At 42.5% G+C, this 15,613-nt stretch overlaps 3 protein-coding genes and 1 non-coding gene across 5 annotated transcripts in view; all 4 read left to right on the top strand.

Moving 5' to 3' along the window:
* Positions 1-94: 94 nt before the first annotated feature.
* hnrnpm (heterogeneous nuclear ribonucleoprotein M) lies at positions 95-7,620 on the top strand. Of its 2 annotated transcripts, XM_042111654.1 has the most exons (16): positions 95-341; positions 1,054-1,229; positions 2,812-2,864; positions 3,459-3,466; positions 3,807-3,900; positions 3,997-4,275; positions 4,650-4,803; positions 4,923-4,972; positions 5,319-5,379; positions 5,467-5,601; positions 5,681-5,728; positions 6,015-6,083; positions 6,170-6,268; positions 6,380-6,966; positions 7,075-7,126; positions 7,235-7,620. In XM_042111654.1, exons 1-16 carry the CDS (start codon positions 304-306, stop codon positions 7,396-7,398), a joined length of 2,067 nt encoding a protein of 688 aa, XP_041967588.1. In that variant the 5' UTR covers positions 95-303; the 3' UTR covers positions 7,399-7,620. The 2 variants fall into 2 exon arrangements, with proteins under 2 accessions (XP_041967588.1, XP_041967589.1); XM_042111655.1 differs by lacking the exons at positions 95-341; positions 2,812-2,864 and having other exon boundaries at positions 1,097-1,229.
* On the top strand, positions 5,034-5,171 carry LOC121678595. Its single transcript, XR_006021277.1, has one exon. It is a non-coding gene; the product is annotated as a small nucleolar RNA SNORA57 (small nucleolar RNA).
* Positions 7,621-8,220: 600 nt separating the features above from the next.
* On the top strand, positions 8,221-15,367 carry timm44 (translocase of inner mitochondrial membrane 44 homolog (yeast)). The gene is made up of 13 exons (XM_042057623.1): positions 8,221-8,286; positions 8,849-8,956; positions 9,112-9,282; positions 9,400-9,480; positions 9,676-9,825; positions 10,397-10,533; positions 10,775-10,860; positions 11,821-11,913; positions 12,121-12,245; positions 12,427-12,477; positions 12,569-12,658; positions 12,800-12,910; positions 13,867-15,367. The coding sequence occupies exons 1-13, from the start codon at positions 8,257-8,259 to the stop codon at positions 13,984-13,986; spliced, it is 1,353 nt and encodes a 450-aa protein (XP_041913557.1). The 5' UTR covers positions 8,221-8,256; the 3' UTR covers positions 13,987-15,367.
* The window catches only part of LOC121677976, a 28,995-nt gene continuing 27,567 nt past the window's right edge, over positions 14,186-15,613 (top strand). The window contains exon 1 of the mRNA XM_042057132.1: positions 14,186-14,284. Within this exon, the coding sequence (XP_041913066.1) occupies positions 14,186-14,284 (99 nt within the window). The remainder of the gene's footprint in view (positions 14,285-15,613) is intronic.

Here is a 15,613-nt window from a genome sequence, read left to right as displayed (position 1 = left end):
CAAGATGTGGTCAGGTCACGAGAGTGGTCGCGATAGAAACGGTTTCTGCGTCAAAGAGATTTCCCAGCATGCAAGTTTGCCGATAAAACGACTCGTTGCGCTCTTTTTATCCGCCATTTCAACCAGTCAGACATTTAGCACTGGGAAATTCTGAACCGCGTAATTTTGTGAGTTGAAATTCAAGGAACGTGACCGAGCTTACTAACATAAATCTGAACACACGGCCATTCTTGGAAGACTTCTATATTCAGCAAACCTCTGCGGGAAATTGTTTGGCTTTCTACGATTAAATATCAAGCCAAAATGTCGACTGAGGCCGCACCTGAGAAACCAGGCCAGGGGTGAGTCGACGTTGGACGCATGTGATGACTTTACACGGCTGTAATATACGAAAGAAGCGGTTGTGTGTGTGTATATAGGATGCATTAACCTGTAGATTGGGTTAGATATATGTAATTAATCTTAAATGGTGGTGTATTTGTCGACATGTTGTGCGCTGCTGATGGCCGACAGAACAATGGCCTGCCCACTAGCTAAGTTAGCAAGGAGGCTAGCTAGACAGCTAGCGACTTGCATGTCGTAGTTAATAAACCAACCCATGTTAAGACTGGAAACATAAAAACAGGTTTATCAGATGCTTAAGCATCATGTAGTTAACACCATGCAACACGAACGTTACCCATGTGTGTTTGTTCACCATTACCGAAAGTTAATGGTAAATGGTTAACACCCGCAAGAAACAATCGCATTTAGTAAAATCGTCGCTTGAATGCAATGTTACACATGAGTAAATACAGTTTGATATGACTCTCAAGCTAGTAGCACCCCAGTAAACATGAACGATGGCTTGTTTATAAATAGGCTAGTCAGCTAATGTCGACTGGCTAATCCGTGCAAGTGCTATTGTGTAGGAACCACGCGGACAGGTTATCTGGCTTGCTAACGTTAACGTACACCATGTTTTCTTTACAGCAACGTGAGTTCGTAGCGTTTGAAGAGCGTAATTGGTGATTTCATTTTTTTTTTTTTTTATGTTATTATTTCTTTTACCAGTGAGGTGAATGGCAAGGCCAACCACGAATCCAGGAAAGAGAGGCCCCAGAAGCGCGGTGGAGGTGGCGGCCGCTTCGAGCCCTATGGAAACCCCTCCAAGAGATACAGAGTCTTTGTCAGCAATATCCCATACGACGTGAAATGGCAATCTCTGAAAGACCTCATGAAGGAGAAAGGTAGGTGTCTCGCAATCGTCAGATTTAAATCTCTGGAATGGACGTCGGACCAAGCGCGACCGCGTTGATCTCCTGTAATGGACACAGCACTCGGACTAATCTATTTGTAGTCGCTATGCTTACTGGTTGCTGACTGCTGCTGATAGTGTAGCAATTTCGTTCCAGTCCGTGGCGAACTTGTTTATTTCGTGGGGAAAGTTGTGTTTGTCGCTAAGCATCCATTATTCCTTTGGGACGCCGAAATCTTTGTTATTTGGCGGTCAGTTAAATGGTGAGAAGCATTCAATATAGACACAGTGTGTCTGATATTTGCATAGAATATTGCATTCAATTGTGCCTGAGCCCTCACCATCACCAACACTTTAACGATGGTAGTTGGAAACATCAAGGGCAAAATTACCACATGAGGCACCAAGTATGCTCTGAATGAAATATTCTGTGACCAAGTGAACTTAATGGAGAAATGTTTTGTATGGTTAGGTACCAGCATTGAAATTCCATCATTAGCCTCTGATTACATATGATCTTGGAGTCTGTCAGAGCACTGTTTGCCACAGTAGTACTCGGTGATAAGCCTGAGTGTAGCATATCTATACTTAACCAATGCAATGGCAAAACGTTTTGGCTAGGTTAGTTAAACATGGCTATTATCAGTAGCCTCCATATGGATAATCTATCAAGTCTTGGCTGATTTCACACTTGCATCATAGTGTCATTTGGAAAAGACTGAATGTAGCATTAAATTGCATTTTCTTTTTTAGGTTTGCCACAGCGAAATGTTGTCAGCAGATCTTCATGTTGTACATTGTATGGATGTGTTTTTGAGAAGTCTTGGGGTACAGGTCTACAAAGTAAAGCAGCTTCTTAAGCTTGTCCTTGTTCAGTCGAGGGATGGATAATGTTTAATCATTGCTTGGTTGTATTTGATGCATTTAGTTTTGGTGGTTATTTATCTATATAAAAAAAAAAAATCAAACCAAGACATGTGGTTTGCAGTTTTGTATGCCTGTCTCTGTACGCCTCCAAAACCTTGCAGCCTAAAGGTTCTGCATAACCTCTTTGGAGGGCTCTCCGTTTGTGCAATTACTTAATCCATGGGTTATGATTCCTAAAGGGGTAATTTAGATCAGGCTTCATGGCTTCATCAGTTGTCGACATGGTTGTAATTTCAATTTTTATCATTAACTTATGGGTGTCAATGCTTCAGGTCTTGGATAGACGGTTGTGGATCCTGGCAAGACTCGATTGTAGTGATGTAGGTAATCATCCTAACCCAAACGGCCATGGTGAAGATCTTTTCAATTGGAAGATTTCAATTGATTTGTGATTTATGGTGACACTTCACTCAAGTTGCTCATGGTGTGGAGGATTTGGCAAGGACAGCATAAGAAGACATTTATTTGATTTGTAAGCTTGCTTTTTGTAGACCTGTACCAGCATTGTGCCGCTGAGGTTCTGGGGGTGGAAGCTCTGGATACGCAGGCCGAGCTCTGTCACTGCCCGGTTGTGTGTCTACTCTAAACCCCCATTGTTCTCTTGGCTTCTCTCCCTTGGTGTGTGTCGTCTGGAATCTGATTTGTAGTGGGTGAGGTTACGTACGTGGAGCACTTAATGGACGCAGAAGGCAAATCAAGGGTAAGTGCAAGAGACGAACCTCTGTTTGTCCGCTTGAGTTTACTTTTCTTTCTGAAAGGGGAGTATATATGAAGGCCTGCCCAGTCTTGAGAAGTGTCTCTCTGGGGGCACATTCGGCGAAAAAGCAGGTGCAGCAGAGATGGTGGTTCTGAAGTGAGCCACAGGGTTGGGTTGCTACTGACTGAGACTGAGCAGGATTTTGGCTCTGCCTTTCTCTGTTTGTCGGATTTTGTTCATGTGGGACTAATGGGATCTAGCCTTAGGCAAGGTTGAAAGATGGACATAGCATTGTTGCACCTAAGCATGCCTACAACTTCCCTCTAATGGAGTAATTCTGTGGTGTGGAACTCTGCCTGATGAAAAGTGAGGTCATTTGTGAGGTAGAGAAGAAACCTCTGGGTGAATATTTGCATTGGTGTAAGTTTTATGCTTTAACACAGCTATCAAGTATCATAAGTAACTGTTTTGAATTGGGTGTCAAAGCTTCCACTTGTTTTTTCATGTCATGAGTGTGATCTACCGTGTGCCTTGTCTAACTATGTGCTTTTTTTACATGCCTGATTATCCCAATGTGATTGCATCAATCAACAAAAGGGGTGTGCGTAAGTGGATTCAAGATTTGCTTTATTTGTCATCTCGGAGTACTCAGACACACCGAAGAAACAAAATATTGTTTCTCATCAGTTTTAGGCAGTGCGTTTAAAAAGACATTAATAAATGGGTGCTTAAAAACTAACAAGCTCATGGACACACATACACTTCATATGAGCTATTAGCACATACACACAACAAAGTGCAATGCTTGTAACTTAAGTATTGCATTTTAAGTACTTATGCCTTTAAAACACTATTATTATTATTATTATTATTATTATTATTATTATTATTATAATTATTTGTTTCATGTGGTTTGTTAACATACTGTGGTTTTTACCCCTGTAGAATTGTTGAGTTCAGGACTGAAGAGCTCATGAAGAAAGCTGTGGAGAAGGTGAACAAGCACAATCTCAATGGGCGTCCTCTTAAAGTCAAGGAAGTGAGTTAACCTAACGGCAAACTATACTACTCATCTAAAGAGTCGATCCTTTTTGACATGGCACAGATTAACACCATTTTTCCTTCGCCCTCCCAGGACCCAGATGGCATGATTGCCCAGCGGGAGGCCCACAGGTCTCAGGGAGGCGGTGGCGGTGGTCCCCCGGGTGGCATGGGTGGCAATATGGGTGGTAACATGGGCGGCAATATGGGTGGCAACATGGGAGGTGGTATGGGCATGGGAATGGGACCTGGTCCAGGGGCCCCACCTATGGTCAACATTCCCCCCAGCCTACTGAACAACCCCAACATTCCCAATGAGATCATCCATGGGCTGCAGTCTGGGAAAATCGGAAGCACCGTGTTTGTGGCGAATGTAAGATGAAAGAACTTTGAATAATAGTTTTAACTGCAGCATACAAGCTTCAGATTTTCATACAATGCCTAGTTGTTCCAGGGAGATTTGCCCCTTACAATATAGTATGTAAGTCGCTTTGGATAAAGGCGTCAGCTAAATACATTAACATAGTTAGGAATCGGTCATGAGTTGTAGCAAAATGTGGTGACTCCTGTTGAATACAGGTTGCTTGTCTTAATAGTAATGCCCAGCCTTGCCATGACTGATCCTAATTTAACATTGATGTTTGAGAGCAAAATCCCACCATGTTTCTGAACTTTGTTTGAACTCCATAATTCTTAATAAAGTAGTTTTAAGTTTTCATCTCCTAATATGTCACCTTTCTTCCTCAGCTGGATTATAAGGTGGGCTGGAAAAAACTGAAGGAGGTGTTTGGCATGGCAGGTGTTGTAGTCCGTGCTGATATCCTTGAAGACAAGGACGGGAAGAGCAGGGGAATGGGAACTGTTACCTTTGACATGCCAATTGAAGCCGTGCAAGCAGTCTGTATCCTTAAATAATATACACACTCTTGTTCCTGAAGCAGGGTATAGCTGTGGTCTTACTTCAGTGAATGTTTTCTGTGTTATGTTTGTTTTTTGGTGTTTTCCTTAATAAATGCAAAGCTATGTTCAATGGACAACTCCTCTTCAACCGTGTTATGCATGTGAAACTGGTGAGTGTACTGTGATTTTTAAAGCAAATTCATTTTTGCAGTTAAAAATGTTAGTGTTTCCCCTCCATTTCTTGGCATGTGCTTGTTAACTTCAGTACTTGTGTGTGTAATGTACGGAGGCAAAAAAATGCCAGTGCTATGTCTTCGGTGCCAGTGTGTTTATTGTCTGCTGGTTCTATCCTCAATCACTGGGACACATCATTATGAAAAGCAGTGTTTTGTGTGTATCAAAACGCTGCATATATAATATATATACATACACACACACACACACACACACACACAAATGTTCATGTTTGAACAAAGAATAACTGAACTAACATCTATGTATGTAATTGATTTGCAGGATGAGAAGTCTCTGCCAAAAGGAGACTTTGCACCACCAGACAGACCACCAGCCCTCCCACGTAAGTGATTCATCCCAGGTTTTTTTTGTTTTCTTGAATTTATAACAAGCAATGAAGTTTTAAGCCTCACTTTGATTTTTTTTTCAGGTGGCTTGAGTGGAATTGGGCTTGGACTTGGACCAGGTGGGCAGCCCATTGATGCCACTCAGCTCAACCGTGGTGGCGGCGGCGGTGGTGGTGGTGGTGGCGGCGGTGGCGGTATGGGTAACATGGGCCCTGGAGGTAAATCAACGATGCCAAGTCCAGCAGATTCACTTGCTCCTTTTATTTGCCTACATTTAATATTAATTTCTCTTCTCAGGAATGGATGGAATGGGCTTTGGAGGAGGCATGGGTCGTATGGGAGGAGGTATGTTCAGTATTAAATTCCAGGAGTTGATGCTACTTTTATACTGTTATGGACAATTAAACTCAACTATGCGTTTGTCCATGATGTATCAGGATAAATATTATGACCACTTTATGTTTGTACTCTACAATTCATACTAGTTGATTCATACTAGTTGAACTTACTGGGGATTTATGTTTTGAATTTTAGTATAAAAACATGTAGTGAAAGTTGAACAGTTGTTTAAACTCAACTTGCTCTGACTTGCCGCATAGACTCAAAGATTCCAATATATGCATCTTACTAGGTATGGACAACTTTGGTGGAATGAACAACATGGATCGCTTCGGACCCTCTGGAATGGGAAGAATGAATGGTAAATCAATTTTATTTTTTGTGTTTCTTGTTTGTATGTGCCGTCTGTCTCCAATTTGATTTACTAACTATGATTTTCCTCATCAGACATGGATCGTATTGGTGGCGCCTTTGACCGAGAGTTTGGTCGCAATGACATGGCCATGTCTCGCAATAACTTTGGAGACTCTTTTGACAGAGGAATGGGTAGGTACCATTGGCATGCTCATAATGCTAGGATGTATTCTAAGTGTTTTTGTATATGAACGCACCTTACTTTGCTTTGCCACGCCACAATTTCCCTCCCCAATTTTATAGGCAACTCCATGGGCATGGACCGCATGGGCTCTGGGATGGACAGAATGGGTTCTGGGATGGACCGCATGGGCTCTGGGATGGACCGCATGGGAATGGATCGTATGGACCGCGTCTCTGATCTGGACAGGCTGGGTACTGGCTTTGACCGGATGGGTTCTGGTCTGGACCGGCTGGGGCCAAGTATGGACAGGCTGGGTACCGGCCTGGACCGTATGAGCTCCAGCGTGGACCGACTGGGCCCTGCTGGCTTTGACCGCCTGGGCCCGTCCAGTTTAGAGCGCATGAGTGCAGGGATGGACTTCAACTCCCCCATGGGTGGTATGGATAGGATGAACACTGGCATAGACCGCATGGGCACCAACTTCGACCGCATGGGTTCTGCTGGTATTGACCGCTTCCCGGCCACTGGGCTGGACCGCATGGGCTCCAACATGGACCGCATGGGGTCAGCCGGAGTGGGAGGCCAGTTTGACCGACCGGCCGACATGGACCGCGGCAACTTCAACAACCCCTTCGGTGGAGCAGGTGCTGGTGGTCCTGGAGCCGGTGTCAATGCCAGGAAGGGCTGCCAGATCTTTGTCAGAAATGTATGTGGCCTCCTGCTTTTTGCTGAAAGTTCAGGTGTGATCATTCTTAGTAGTAAATATGTATGGATCATCTTTGAATAACGTAAGTTCTTCGTTGTGCCTTTGTAGCTGCCATTCGACTTTACCTGGAAGATGCTGAAAGACACCTTCAATTCTTGTGGTAAGGGCACATGCTCATCTTTACTCAACCAATACTCCAAGGCCACATACTAAATACTCTAAATACATTCTGAGCTTCGTGATTAGAATATATTTTTTTAACCCACAGGTATTGTGCAGTATGCTGATATCAAGATGGAGAACGGGAAATCCAAAGGGTGTGGCGTAGTTCGTTTTGACAACCCTGAGACCGCCGAGCGGGCATGCCGCACCATGAACGGTTACAGGCTGAATGGGAGAGAAATCGACGTCAGGATCGACAGAAATGCATAAACCAACAGCTTCATCCAATTTGCCGATCTCCTGCCCACTACAGACCTTCCAATTGTTTTTGTTCGTTAGATATTTGTGATGGTGCATTATGTTTGCACTTTTAGTTTTTGCCTGAATCAGTTTTAGTGACCAAATTTTAATTTTCCCCCCTTTTTATGATGCTTGTTTCTTGCCTTTTTGTGTAAGGTTTGTTAATAAACATCAAAACCTTCAAGTTTTTCAGTCTTGTCTGCAATGTCTTTTTTTGCCTCACCGTTTGTCATATGACGATTTAGATTTTCATTCCCTATACACACTTTATTATACTGTCACATTTCTAGTTTTTCGCAGTGGAATGCGTTACTTAATTTAGACAGGATTGACTATGGCAAATCATATTTGATTGAAATGAATGCCACTATGCACATCACACTACTGTTCTCCGTGGTGGCCTTTCAAAGTTGATCTATGAATTTGCCTTTCATTTTATTCTTGTGCTCTTTGACTTCTCAAGACCAGAGTTGTAAAATTTCCACTACATCTCCAATATTTGTCGCTGCATGCGAAGGTAACGTCTGGTACAGTGCTAAAGAGCGCCTACGATTCCTGTACAAATTGTGTGCGTACATTGACGGTAAAACTGGTGAGCAGGTGTTCTGGCTACAAACTAAATAGTTTTGCTCGGCATCTAGCAAAAATACGTACGTTCGCCTAAATTCAGATACATTAGTCAAAACAACGCAAGCTTGCCGACATAATTTATATTCCCAGTACAGTTCCTATTAGACATTGTCTGGTACAGTATGCAAAATAATGGCTCCTCCTCCTGAACTGCGTCAGAAGGTCAGCTGCCAAAGAGGTCACGGCTATGTGATCAAGATGGCGGCCTCCTTGTGTCAGTGTTATCAGGTGAGACTACCTACCCCACACAGTTATGTCGCTAATGTTGTAATATCTGGAAACTAATATGTAATTGTTTGTCGTAGAACACATTTTATTATTGAGCCTAATCGTATAGAGCAATCGTTGGTCTTGATTTGGGCTGTTTCGGGGCTGAACTAGGTATATCGGATGCTCATACCGGTGTGATCTCGTGGGCCTGCTGTAATGTTACATGGAACAGTTTACTATCGCTAACAAAAGCAGCTATTAAGCTACTTTCTGTAGGTAACTTGGCTTTTAAAAACTGTTATATGTCGTGAAGACAAGGGGCGAATATACCGCTTACATAGATTTAAACTAGTAATTGCGGTAAAGGCTATTTTTGTAGGAGTTTACTTAGCTTAAATGAAAATGTCACCATTGTCGTAAAATTTTAACGTATATATTGACATATATAATAACTATGTTTGACGATTTGGCTAGAAAACGAATAATCTTATGACCCTGACGGCACTTATAGCTGATATTTGTACAATAACGAACAACAGTTGTAATGTCAACACTTTGAAATATACCTTTGTCATGCCAGCTATGTGTCAGAAGAAGCTGTCTGCTTTTGTCCAGTCGGTCGTACACGACCCTACACAAGAGAGCCCATGTGTACAGAATATGTGGGTCTGTCACAAGTTCATCACAGGTAAGAAACATTTGTTAAAATGTGAAAGTTGAAAATCACTGTCTAAACAAATAATGTTCTAATCTGTAGTGTGCAATTTACTTATTGAAACCTAATTATAGTGAGGACATAAAGAACAGTAATATGTTTTTGTATTCTATGTTCAACTTGTGTAGGTGCGGTATGCATCTGGTGGTGGTCGCAAAGGATTCTTGGGGGAGTTTTTGGATAATCTGAAGCAGGAGCTCAGTAAAAACAAAGAGATGAAAGAAAGCATTAAGAAATTTCGTGAAGAAGCCCAAAAGTTGGAGGAATCCGACGCTCTTAAGCAAGCCAGACGAAAATTTGTGAGCAATTACCATTAAGATAACATATCTTCCAACACCAAACATTGCCACGGTCCTATCTTTCAATCTTTGTATAAAGAAATGGTGCCTTCTCACGCAATGTTTATCTGATTTTAGAAAACCATTGAGTCTGAAACGGTAAAAACATCTGAAGTTCTAAAGAAGACACTTGGATCCCTGTCAGAATCTGTCAAGGAGGTAAAAGTGCAGTCATTGGTGGCCTTGTGTGTGCTTTAGTTTCATTACAGTCTTTGCAGTCTTTTTTGCTATAACACAGCAACCGAATGCTGTTGTAAAGATGGCCATATAACTGACCTTGCAATGACTTCAGTATGGACAACAGCTCATGTAAAGTTCTTGGGCAACATGTTCAGTTTGTTTTTATGACTTTAGGGATTGGAAGAGGTGACTCGTACAGATCTGGGCAAGAAAATCAAAGAAGGGGTGGAGGAGGCAGCCAAGACCGCCAAAACCTCCGCAGAGACCGTGACCAAAAGTGGAGAAAAACTGGGCAAGACTGGTGCTTTTAAAGCTATATCACAGGTATCACACGGTCATGATGGTTGGCTTAACATGGCGCTGTACTACACAATATAACAAAACAATTCAAACTGATAACTACAAGACACAGATTACACAAATGATCTAAGATTTATATCTTGTAAAAAAGGATGTCATATGACAGGATGCTCTTGTATCTTAGCAACCCATAAAGCTAGCTAATGTTATGCTAAACAGTGTAGCTGAGGCAGAGGAAATACGAAACATTGTCCAATTTTCTTTTGTTGTCTTGTTTAACAGTGTTTTAGATATGTTTTTATAAGTGCACTTTTGGTGCTTGAATGCTTATAAATATGGTAAGTGTCTGTTTAGCCTAGGAGGAAGAGCTGTCACTAAATATTTATATTGGTAACTTTTATAAACAGACTCACACAGTCTCAGGTTGAGTCAACAGAGACACAAAACATAATGTTCTACATCATTCCCTGTTCACCTTGAAAGGGTTTGTGGTGGAGTGTGTGAGTGACTTGTAAAAGAAAAGACTAGTCACACCATACAGCAAAATAAAATCTTAAGAAAAGTGATTAAACTATTCACTTCTTTGTTTGCATAGGGCATGGAAACTGTCAAGAAAGAAATAGGTGACCTTGGACAGAGTGGACCCTACAGACCTCCAGCCAGATTACGGAAGCGAAGTGATTTCTCATCCAAGACTGCTGGCAACGAATCCAAAGTCTTTGAGGCTAATGAGTATGTCAGCTGCTGACAAGCCGTCTGTTTTTCTATGTGCTATTAAAGTTGACATCATGATTTGTTTCTCTTTAGGGTGTTACTGTTTGTGCAGTGTATAGATGAGTAATGTGTTAAGAATATGTTGGAAATTCGTGTTTACCACAACAAAACATTCAGGAGATAAGCGGCACATGCTTAACTTTGTTGTTACCACAGGTTTACCAAAAGGTTTTACATTTTTGTGGGCATGTTTCCTCAGGGAGGCTATGGGAGTCGTCCTGCACAAGGACTCCAAATGGTACCAGCAGTGGAAAGAGTTCAAGGACAACAATGTTGTGTTCAACAGTAAGCATATTTATCCTGAAATGAGTCTAGTACCAAGTGTAATTGAGTTCTAACTGTGCTATTATTAGTGGTTTGATATGTCAAAAGCTTTAATGCCTGAAGACTGGTATTTGTAACCTATACCTGTCAGTGTGTGTTGCATTTGACCAGTAGATGGTGCTGTGAGTTAGTACAAAACCTCCAAACAGCATTGACAAGAGTATAATTTTGGTTTGCTTAAAATGTTTCAGTTGTCTTGCTTGAAAATATTAAATATTAGCCATATTTAAAGCTGATAAGCTCAACAGATTTAGATTAATTGTGAGCGAGAGAGAGAGAGAGGAATTTTATTTTATGTAAAATATGTTATACGTAATGTTGATAATTGCTGGTACTACTTCAATGGGCCCTAACGGCTGCTGAATGTTCTGGTAAACGTTTTTACTGTTCCTTGGAATCTTCATTAACCTTGTGGCTAATGAGGTATCACTAACGAGGACCTGGTAATGAGTACACCAGAGATCCAGTAGACCATCTGGGAGTGGTGCTCCGTGCTCCTCTAGTTTGGTCAGTTGTGAAGACCGGTGCAGTGTGAACGCACAGGGCCAGTTGACTTTAGTATGCTGTCCAGAAATTACAGGCAATCCATCATAGCTTCAGTTTTGACATGAGGGCTTCAGCCACTAAGGGCATCCATGCGCTTAGTTTTCAATATTCCACTTGCATTTGGTTCACGTGTTGATTCGTAAGCAGCCAGAAAAAGTCTTGGTGAAGGAGCTCCTCCGTTACTGCCTGGGTTGTCTTGGAGATGTTAAGTTGCTGAGACTGAGAGAATAGTCAGTCTCTGAGGAGAGGCTGATGCAGTCCCATTGGAGTCATTTAGTTTGGAGGCAGACAGCCATCGGTTGGATGTGATTTGAAGGTGGGTGTATGCACAGGGTGTATTGACTCTTTTTTTTTTTTTTTGCCCTTCTTCCTTAGGATTCTTCGAGATGAAGATGAAGTATGATGAAAGCGATAATGCCCTCATTAGGGCCTCGCGTGCCGTCACTGATAAAATGACCGACCTGATAGGTAGATCCACACTCTACACACCACTGCTTTCAATTGCTTTAGAACCTGATGTAGAACTAGTCACATTGGAACCCTTTTTCTTATTGTGTGTACTGTATGCTTGTCATTTTATATGTGAAAAATACTAAATACTACTGCCCCATAAGCCTGATTTTGAGGGCCTTTGGTATTTGTGAAAAAGGGTTCACTTGTGATGTGGTCTGGCAGGTGGGCTCTTTTCCAAGACTGAGATGTCTGAAGTGCTGACAGAAATTATAAAGGTGGACCCCTCCTTCGAGAAGGACTCCTTCCTCAAACAGTGTGAGAAGGACATCATCCCCAACATTTTAGAGGTTAGTCTCTACCGATCCTTTTCTCCCTCTCCTCTCACAGAGGGTTTGATATGCATCTTTGCATTATATAATATATATATATATAATACATATTATGTCTCCATATTAGATGTACAGGATTTTGTCATGCTCTGCTGTGAACTTCTAGTCGGTTTCTTTACTTTGTGCCTCTGTTCCATAGTCTATGATCCAAGGAGAGTTGGAAGTGCTCAAAGATTGGTGCTACGAAGCTGTAAGTACAATTTTAAAGGACTACTTAGATAAAGATGGCAACACCATGTCTGATTAGATCACCATGTGATGTGACTGCCTTTTTTTTGTAGACATACAGTCAGCTCGCACATCCCATACAACAGGCCAAGGCTATGGGGCTGCAGTTTCACTCCAAGATTCTTGACATTGACAATATAGATGTGAGTGTGATCATTTGGCAGAGGTTTTAGAAGTGTTTGACTATTTATCAAAAAAAAATACTTTATGTTTTTTATTCATGTAAATAACAACAATTAATTTGTGTTCTGAATGCTAACATCTGTTTGTGTTTGCTCACGCAGCTTGCCATGGGGAAGATGATGGACCAAGGCCCAGTGTTGATCATCACGTTTCAGGCTCAGCTGGTGATGGTGATTCGTAACCCTAAGGGAGAAGTGGTGGAGGGAGACCCGGTAAGTTCCTCTCAAACGCTGTTCTAAGCTGTTCTAAGTGATGTTAGCATCTGTAGCTAACCTCTATCAGGCATGGCCAATAAAATGTACCCTCTGCTGTAGAAGTTCACCCTTTCCCTAAACATGCAGCACTCACACAAAAGAGTTGGTTGTCTTGGAGATCAGTCTCTTTGTAAGCATCATAAGTTTTAGGTCATGTTGAAGTTTGACTACATTTTCTTTCTTTTTTTTTTCCTTTTTTTCATAGTGGCGTTGAGAATGTCAGGCCACCTAGCTAGGGTTAGTTAGGGTCACACCTTGCTGACTGCAGCTGTGAAATCGGTGAGCACATAGGTGACATCAACAACATGTGACCAATACCCATTGCATCACGCATCTTGCATCACGACAAGTGGGTGTGAGAGGTGCTTCTCCAGCAGTGATTTACCACACTGATCTCACCAGCTAACTACTGGGCACGGTCAGCACGAACATGCCCTTGTTGGAATGAACATGCCCTGGTCACCCCAGGCATCAGCTAAATCCAACCCAGGGCTATAAATCTGCCCCAATGACCTCAGAGCTCGACTGCTACTGCATGCTGTTACGGGGGCATTTTTCAACAGAGCTGACATTCACTGAGCAGCTCTAGGGATCTTTACCACTGCTGCCAAAAAAGAAACGAAAGGTCTGTGGGATTTATGTGGTTTTCTGCTCAGTGTGGCCAACACAACCATTGCAAGTTGTCCATTTTATCGAGGGGGGAAATTTTAAGTACTTGGTGGTCAGAGATTCAGCGCACCCTCCATAACTGTGGAGAGCCCCAACAACACAAAAAGTGTTTACAGTGAATACACACACTCACACACACACACAATCACTCACACTCACACACACACACACACACACACACTCTCTTACACACACATAAAATGCTAATGTGAGCTAATGCAGTGACTCCTATCCCCGGTCCACAGGATAAGGTACTGCGGATGATGTATGTGTGGGCGCTGTGCCGGGACCAGGAGGAGCTCAACCCCAACGCCGCCTGGAGACTGCTGGACATATCCGCCTCCAGCACCGAGCAGATCCTCTGAGAGGAGTGCCCATCCAACAGGACACCTGGAGGGGCGGGGGGGGGGGGGGGTGGCAAGACGAAAGCTGGGGAGATGTTGGGGGCGGGTGGGGAGGGAAGGGAGGTGTTGAGGCTAACCAAGAGACACACACACACACACACACACACATACTCTGACACGTGCAGTGGGCCCTGTCAGCATGTAACCAGCAGACCACATCATGTTGCCTCACCCCACATCTCCAGCTGCCCACACCAAGACTCTCCACGGACTCCGGCCCCCGATCGAGGGCCCCCTCAAAGGAGTAGTCTTGATGGAGGTGACTAGCCTGCCCACCTCTTCTGTCTAAATTAACAAATCCATCCCCTGGTGAGGCAAACAACGAGCACGAGCCGTCGCGAACATGGACGCCAGGCCCACTGAGATTAGTCATTGTACCCAAGCTGTTGCACTAACAGGAAGGTTTTTGTTAATTCAGTTTTTACTGTTTCGATCACTATTTTTTTCCAGAGTGGGGAATTAATCTGGGATGCCAAATGGTTAACCACTTGTAGATATCCAAAAAGCCCTTTTTTCAAATTAAATAAAAGATGGACAGATTGTCATTTATAATGAAATGAAGTGGAAATCTAACCCGTTTATTTGGCATCTGTTCTATGGCCTTATGCCCACATGATTTTTAAAGGCCATTAGAGCAAAATGTTTTTCCACTTGCCTTAGACTTGGAATGTTGGAATTGTTTTGTGGTTGTAATCACAGATTGTGTTATCACTAGTGCACAAGCCTCCATTTACAGGCTTCTATATCACATTTGTTGCCATTTCTTTGGATTCAGGTTGCTACAAGTTGCTAGTATAAAGGGACTATGTTGCTGGTAAGGGGCAGCTGTTAATGCTAAATAGCCTACCTCTGTTCTGACTGGTGCTGAAGTAGAAAATCAGGAGACTCCTTGTTAAGCTCCAGTAAGCTAGCTGTCTGACTCAGCCACAGCTGAATGTCGTATGATACATGCGGCAGGAAAGCATGATCTATATGTGCCCTCTCTGCGCGTCAGTATGCAGTGGACTAAGCTGCTTAAACTTCTCAACCTGACAGTCCTATTGGCTCCAGATGGAAGTTCTTTGAACTCAACAAATGATTATGTAAATCCCTTTCCTATGCAATGCATTTTTTACGAAGATATTCATAAATAGGTTTTATATGAAGGTTATATGAGGTTGAGATTTTGCTCTCCTTTGAGACTGCAAGGAGGTTTACTTTGTCTAAAGGTGTCTGAAATCTTGTGGTTTGCCTCTGATAACAAGACAACATGTTGTGGATGGTGTGCTGGTGTAGCCTTTAAGCACATAAGTATTTTTGCATCATACAATCTAGAATAAAATTGCTAATTGTGATGCATCAACCCAGTCCAATGAATTCTAGTTATTGAATCCTTTAGTTTTCTACAACCCAAGGTAAATTTGTTTTATTTCTGAGATGATGTACTTCAGTTAAAGGCACCCTTAACAGTTTTTTGACCTTAACATAACGTTTCCAAAATCATTTTGATGACACATAACCTCATAACTGGACGAACGACACTTCTGTCATTGTCTGAGCGGGTCTCAGACATTCTACTTTCTAGCTTCGGGTAGGAAACTTGCCCCCC

Source organism: Alosa sapidissima, chromosome 12, assembly GCF_018492685.1.
Source record: "Alosa sapidissima isolate fAloSap1 chromosome 12, fAloSap1.pri, whole genome shotgun sequence".
NCBI classification, from domain to species: Eukaryota; Metazoa; Chordata; class Actinopteri; order Clupeiformes; family Clupeidae; genus Alosa; species Alosa sapidissima.
This window is presented reverse-complemented; position numbering and strand designations above follow the sequence as displayed.

Bases quoted from the DNA above. Each gene is read 5' to 3' on its own strand.
- hnrnpm (XM_042111654.1), top strand. From the start codon at position 304: ATGTCGACTGAGGCCGCACCTGAGAAACCAGGCCAGGG. The intron at 342-1,053 runs GTGAGTCGACGT...TTCTTTTACCAG, and splicing joins CCTGAGAAACCAGGCCAGGG to TGAGGTGAATGGCAAGGCCA. The intron at 1,230-2,811 runs GTAGGTGTCTCG...TCTGATTTGTAG, and splicing joins AGACCTCATGAAGGAGAAAG to TGGGTGAGGTTACGTACGTG.
- timm44 (XM_042057623.1), top strand. From the start codon at position 8,257: ATGGCGGCCTCCTTGTGTCAGTGTTATCAG. The intron at 12,659-12,799 runs GTGAGTGTGATC...TTGCTCACGCAG, and splicing joins TTGACATTGACAATATAGAT to CTTGCCATGGGGAAGATGAT. The intron at 12,911-13,866 runs GTAAGTTCCTCT...CCCGGTCCACAG, and splicing joins AAGTGGTGGAGGGAGACCCG to GATAAGGTACTGCGGATGAT.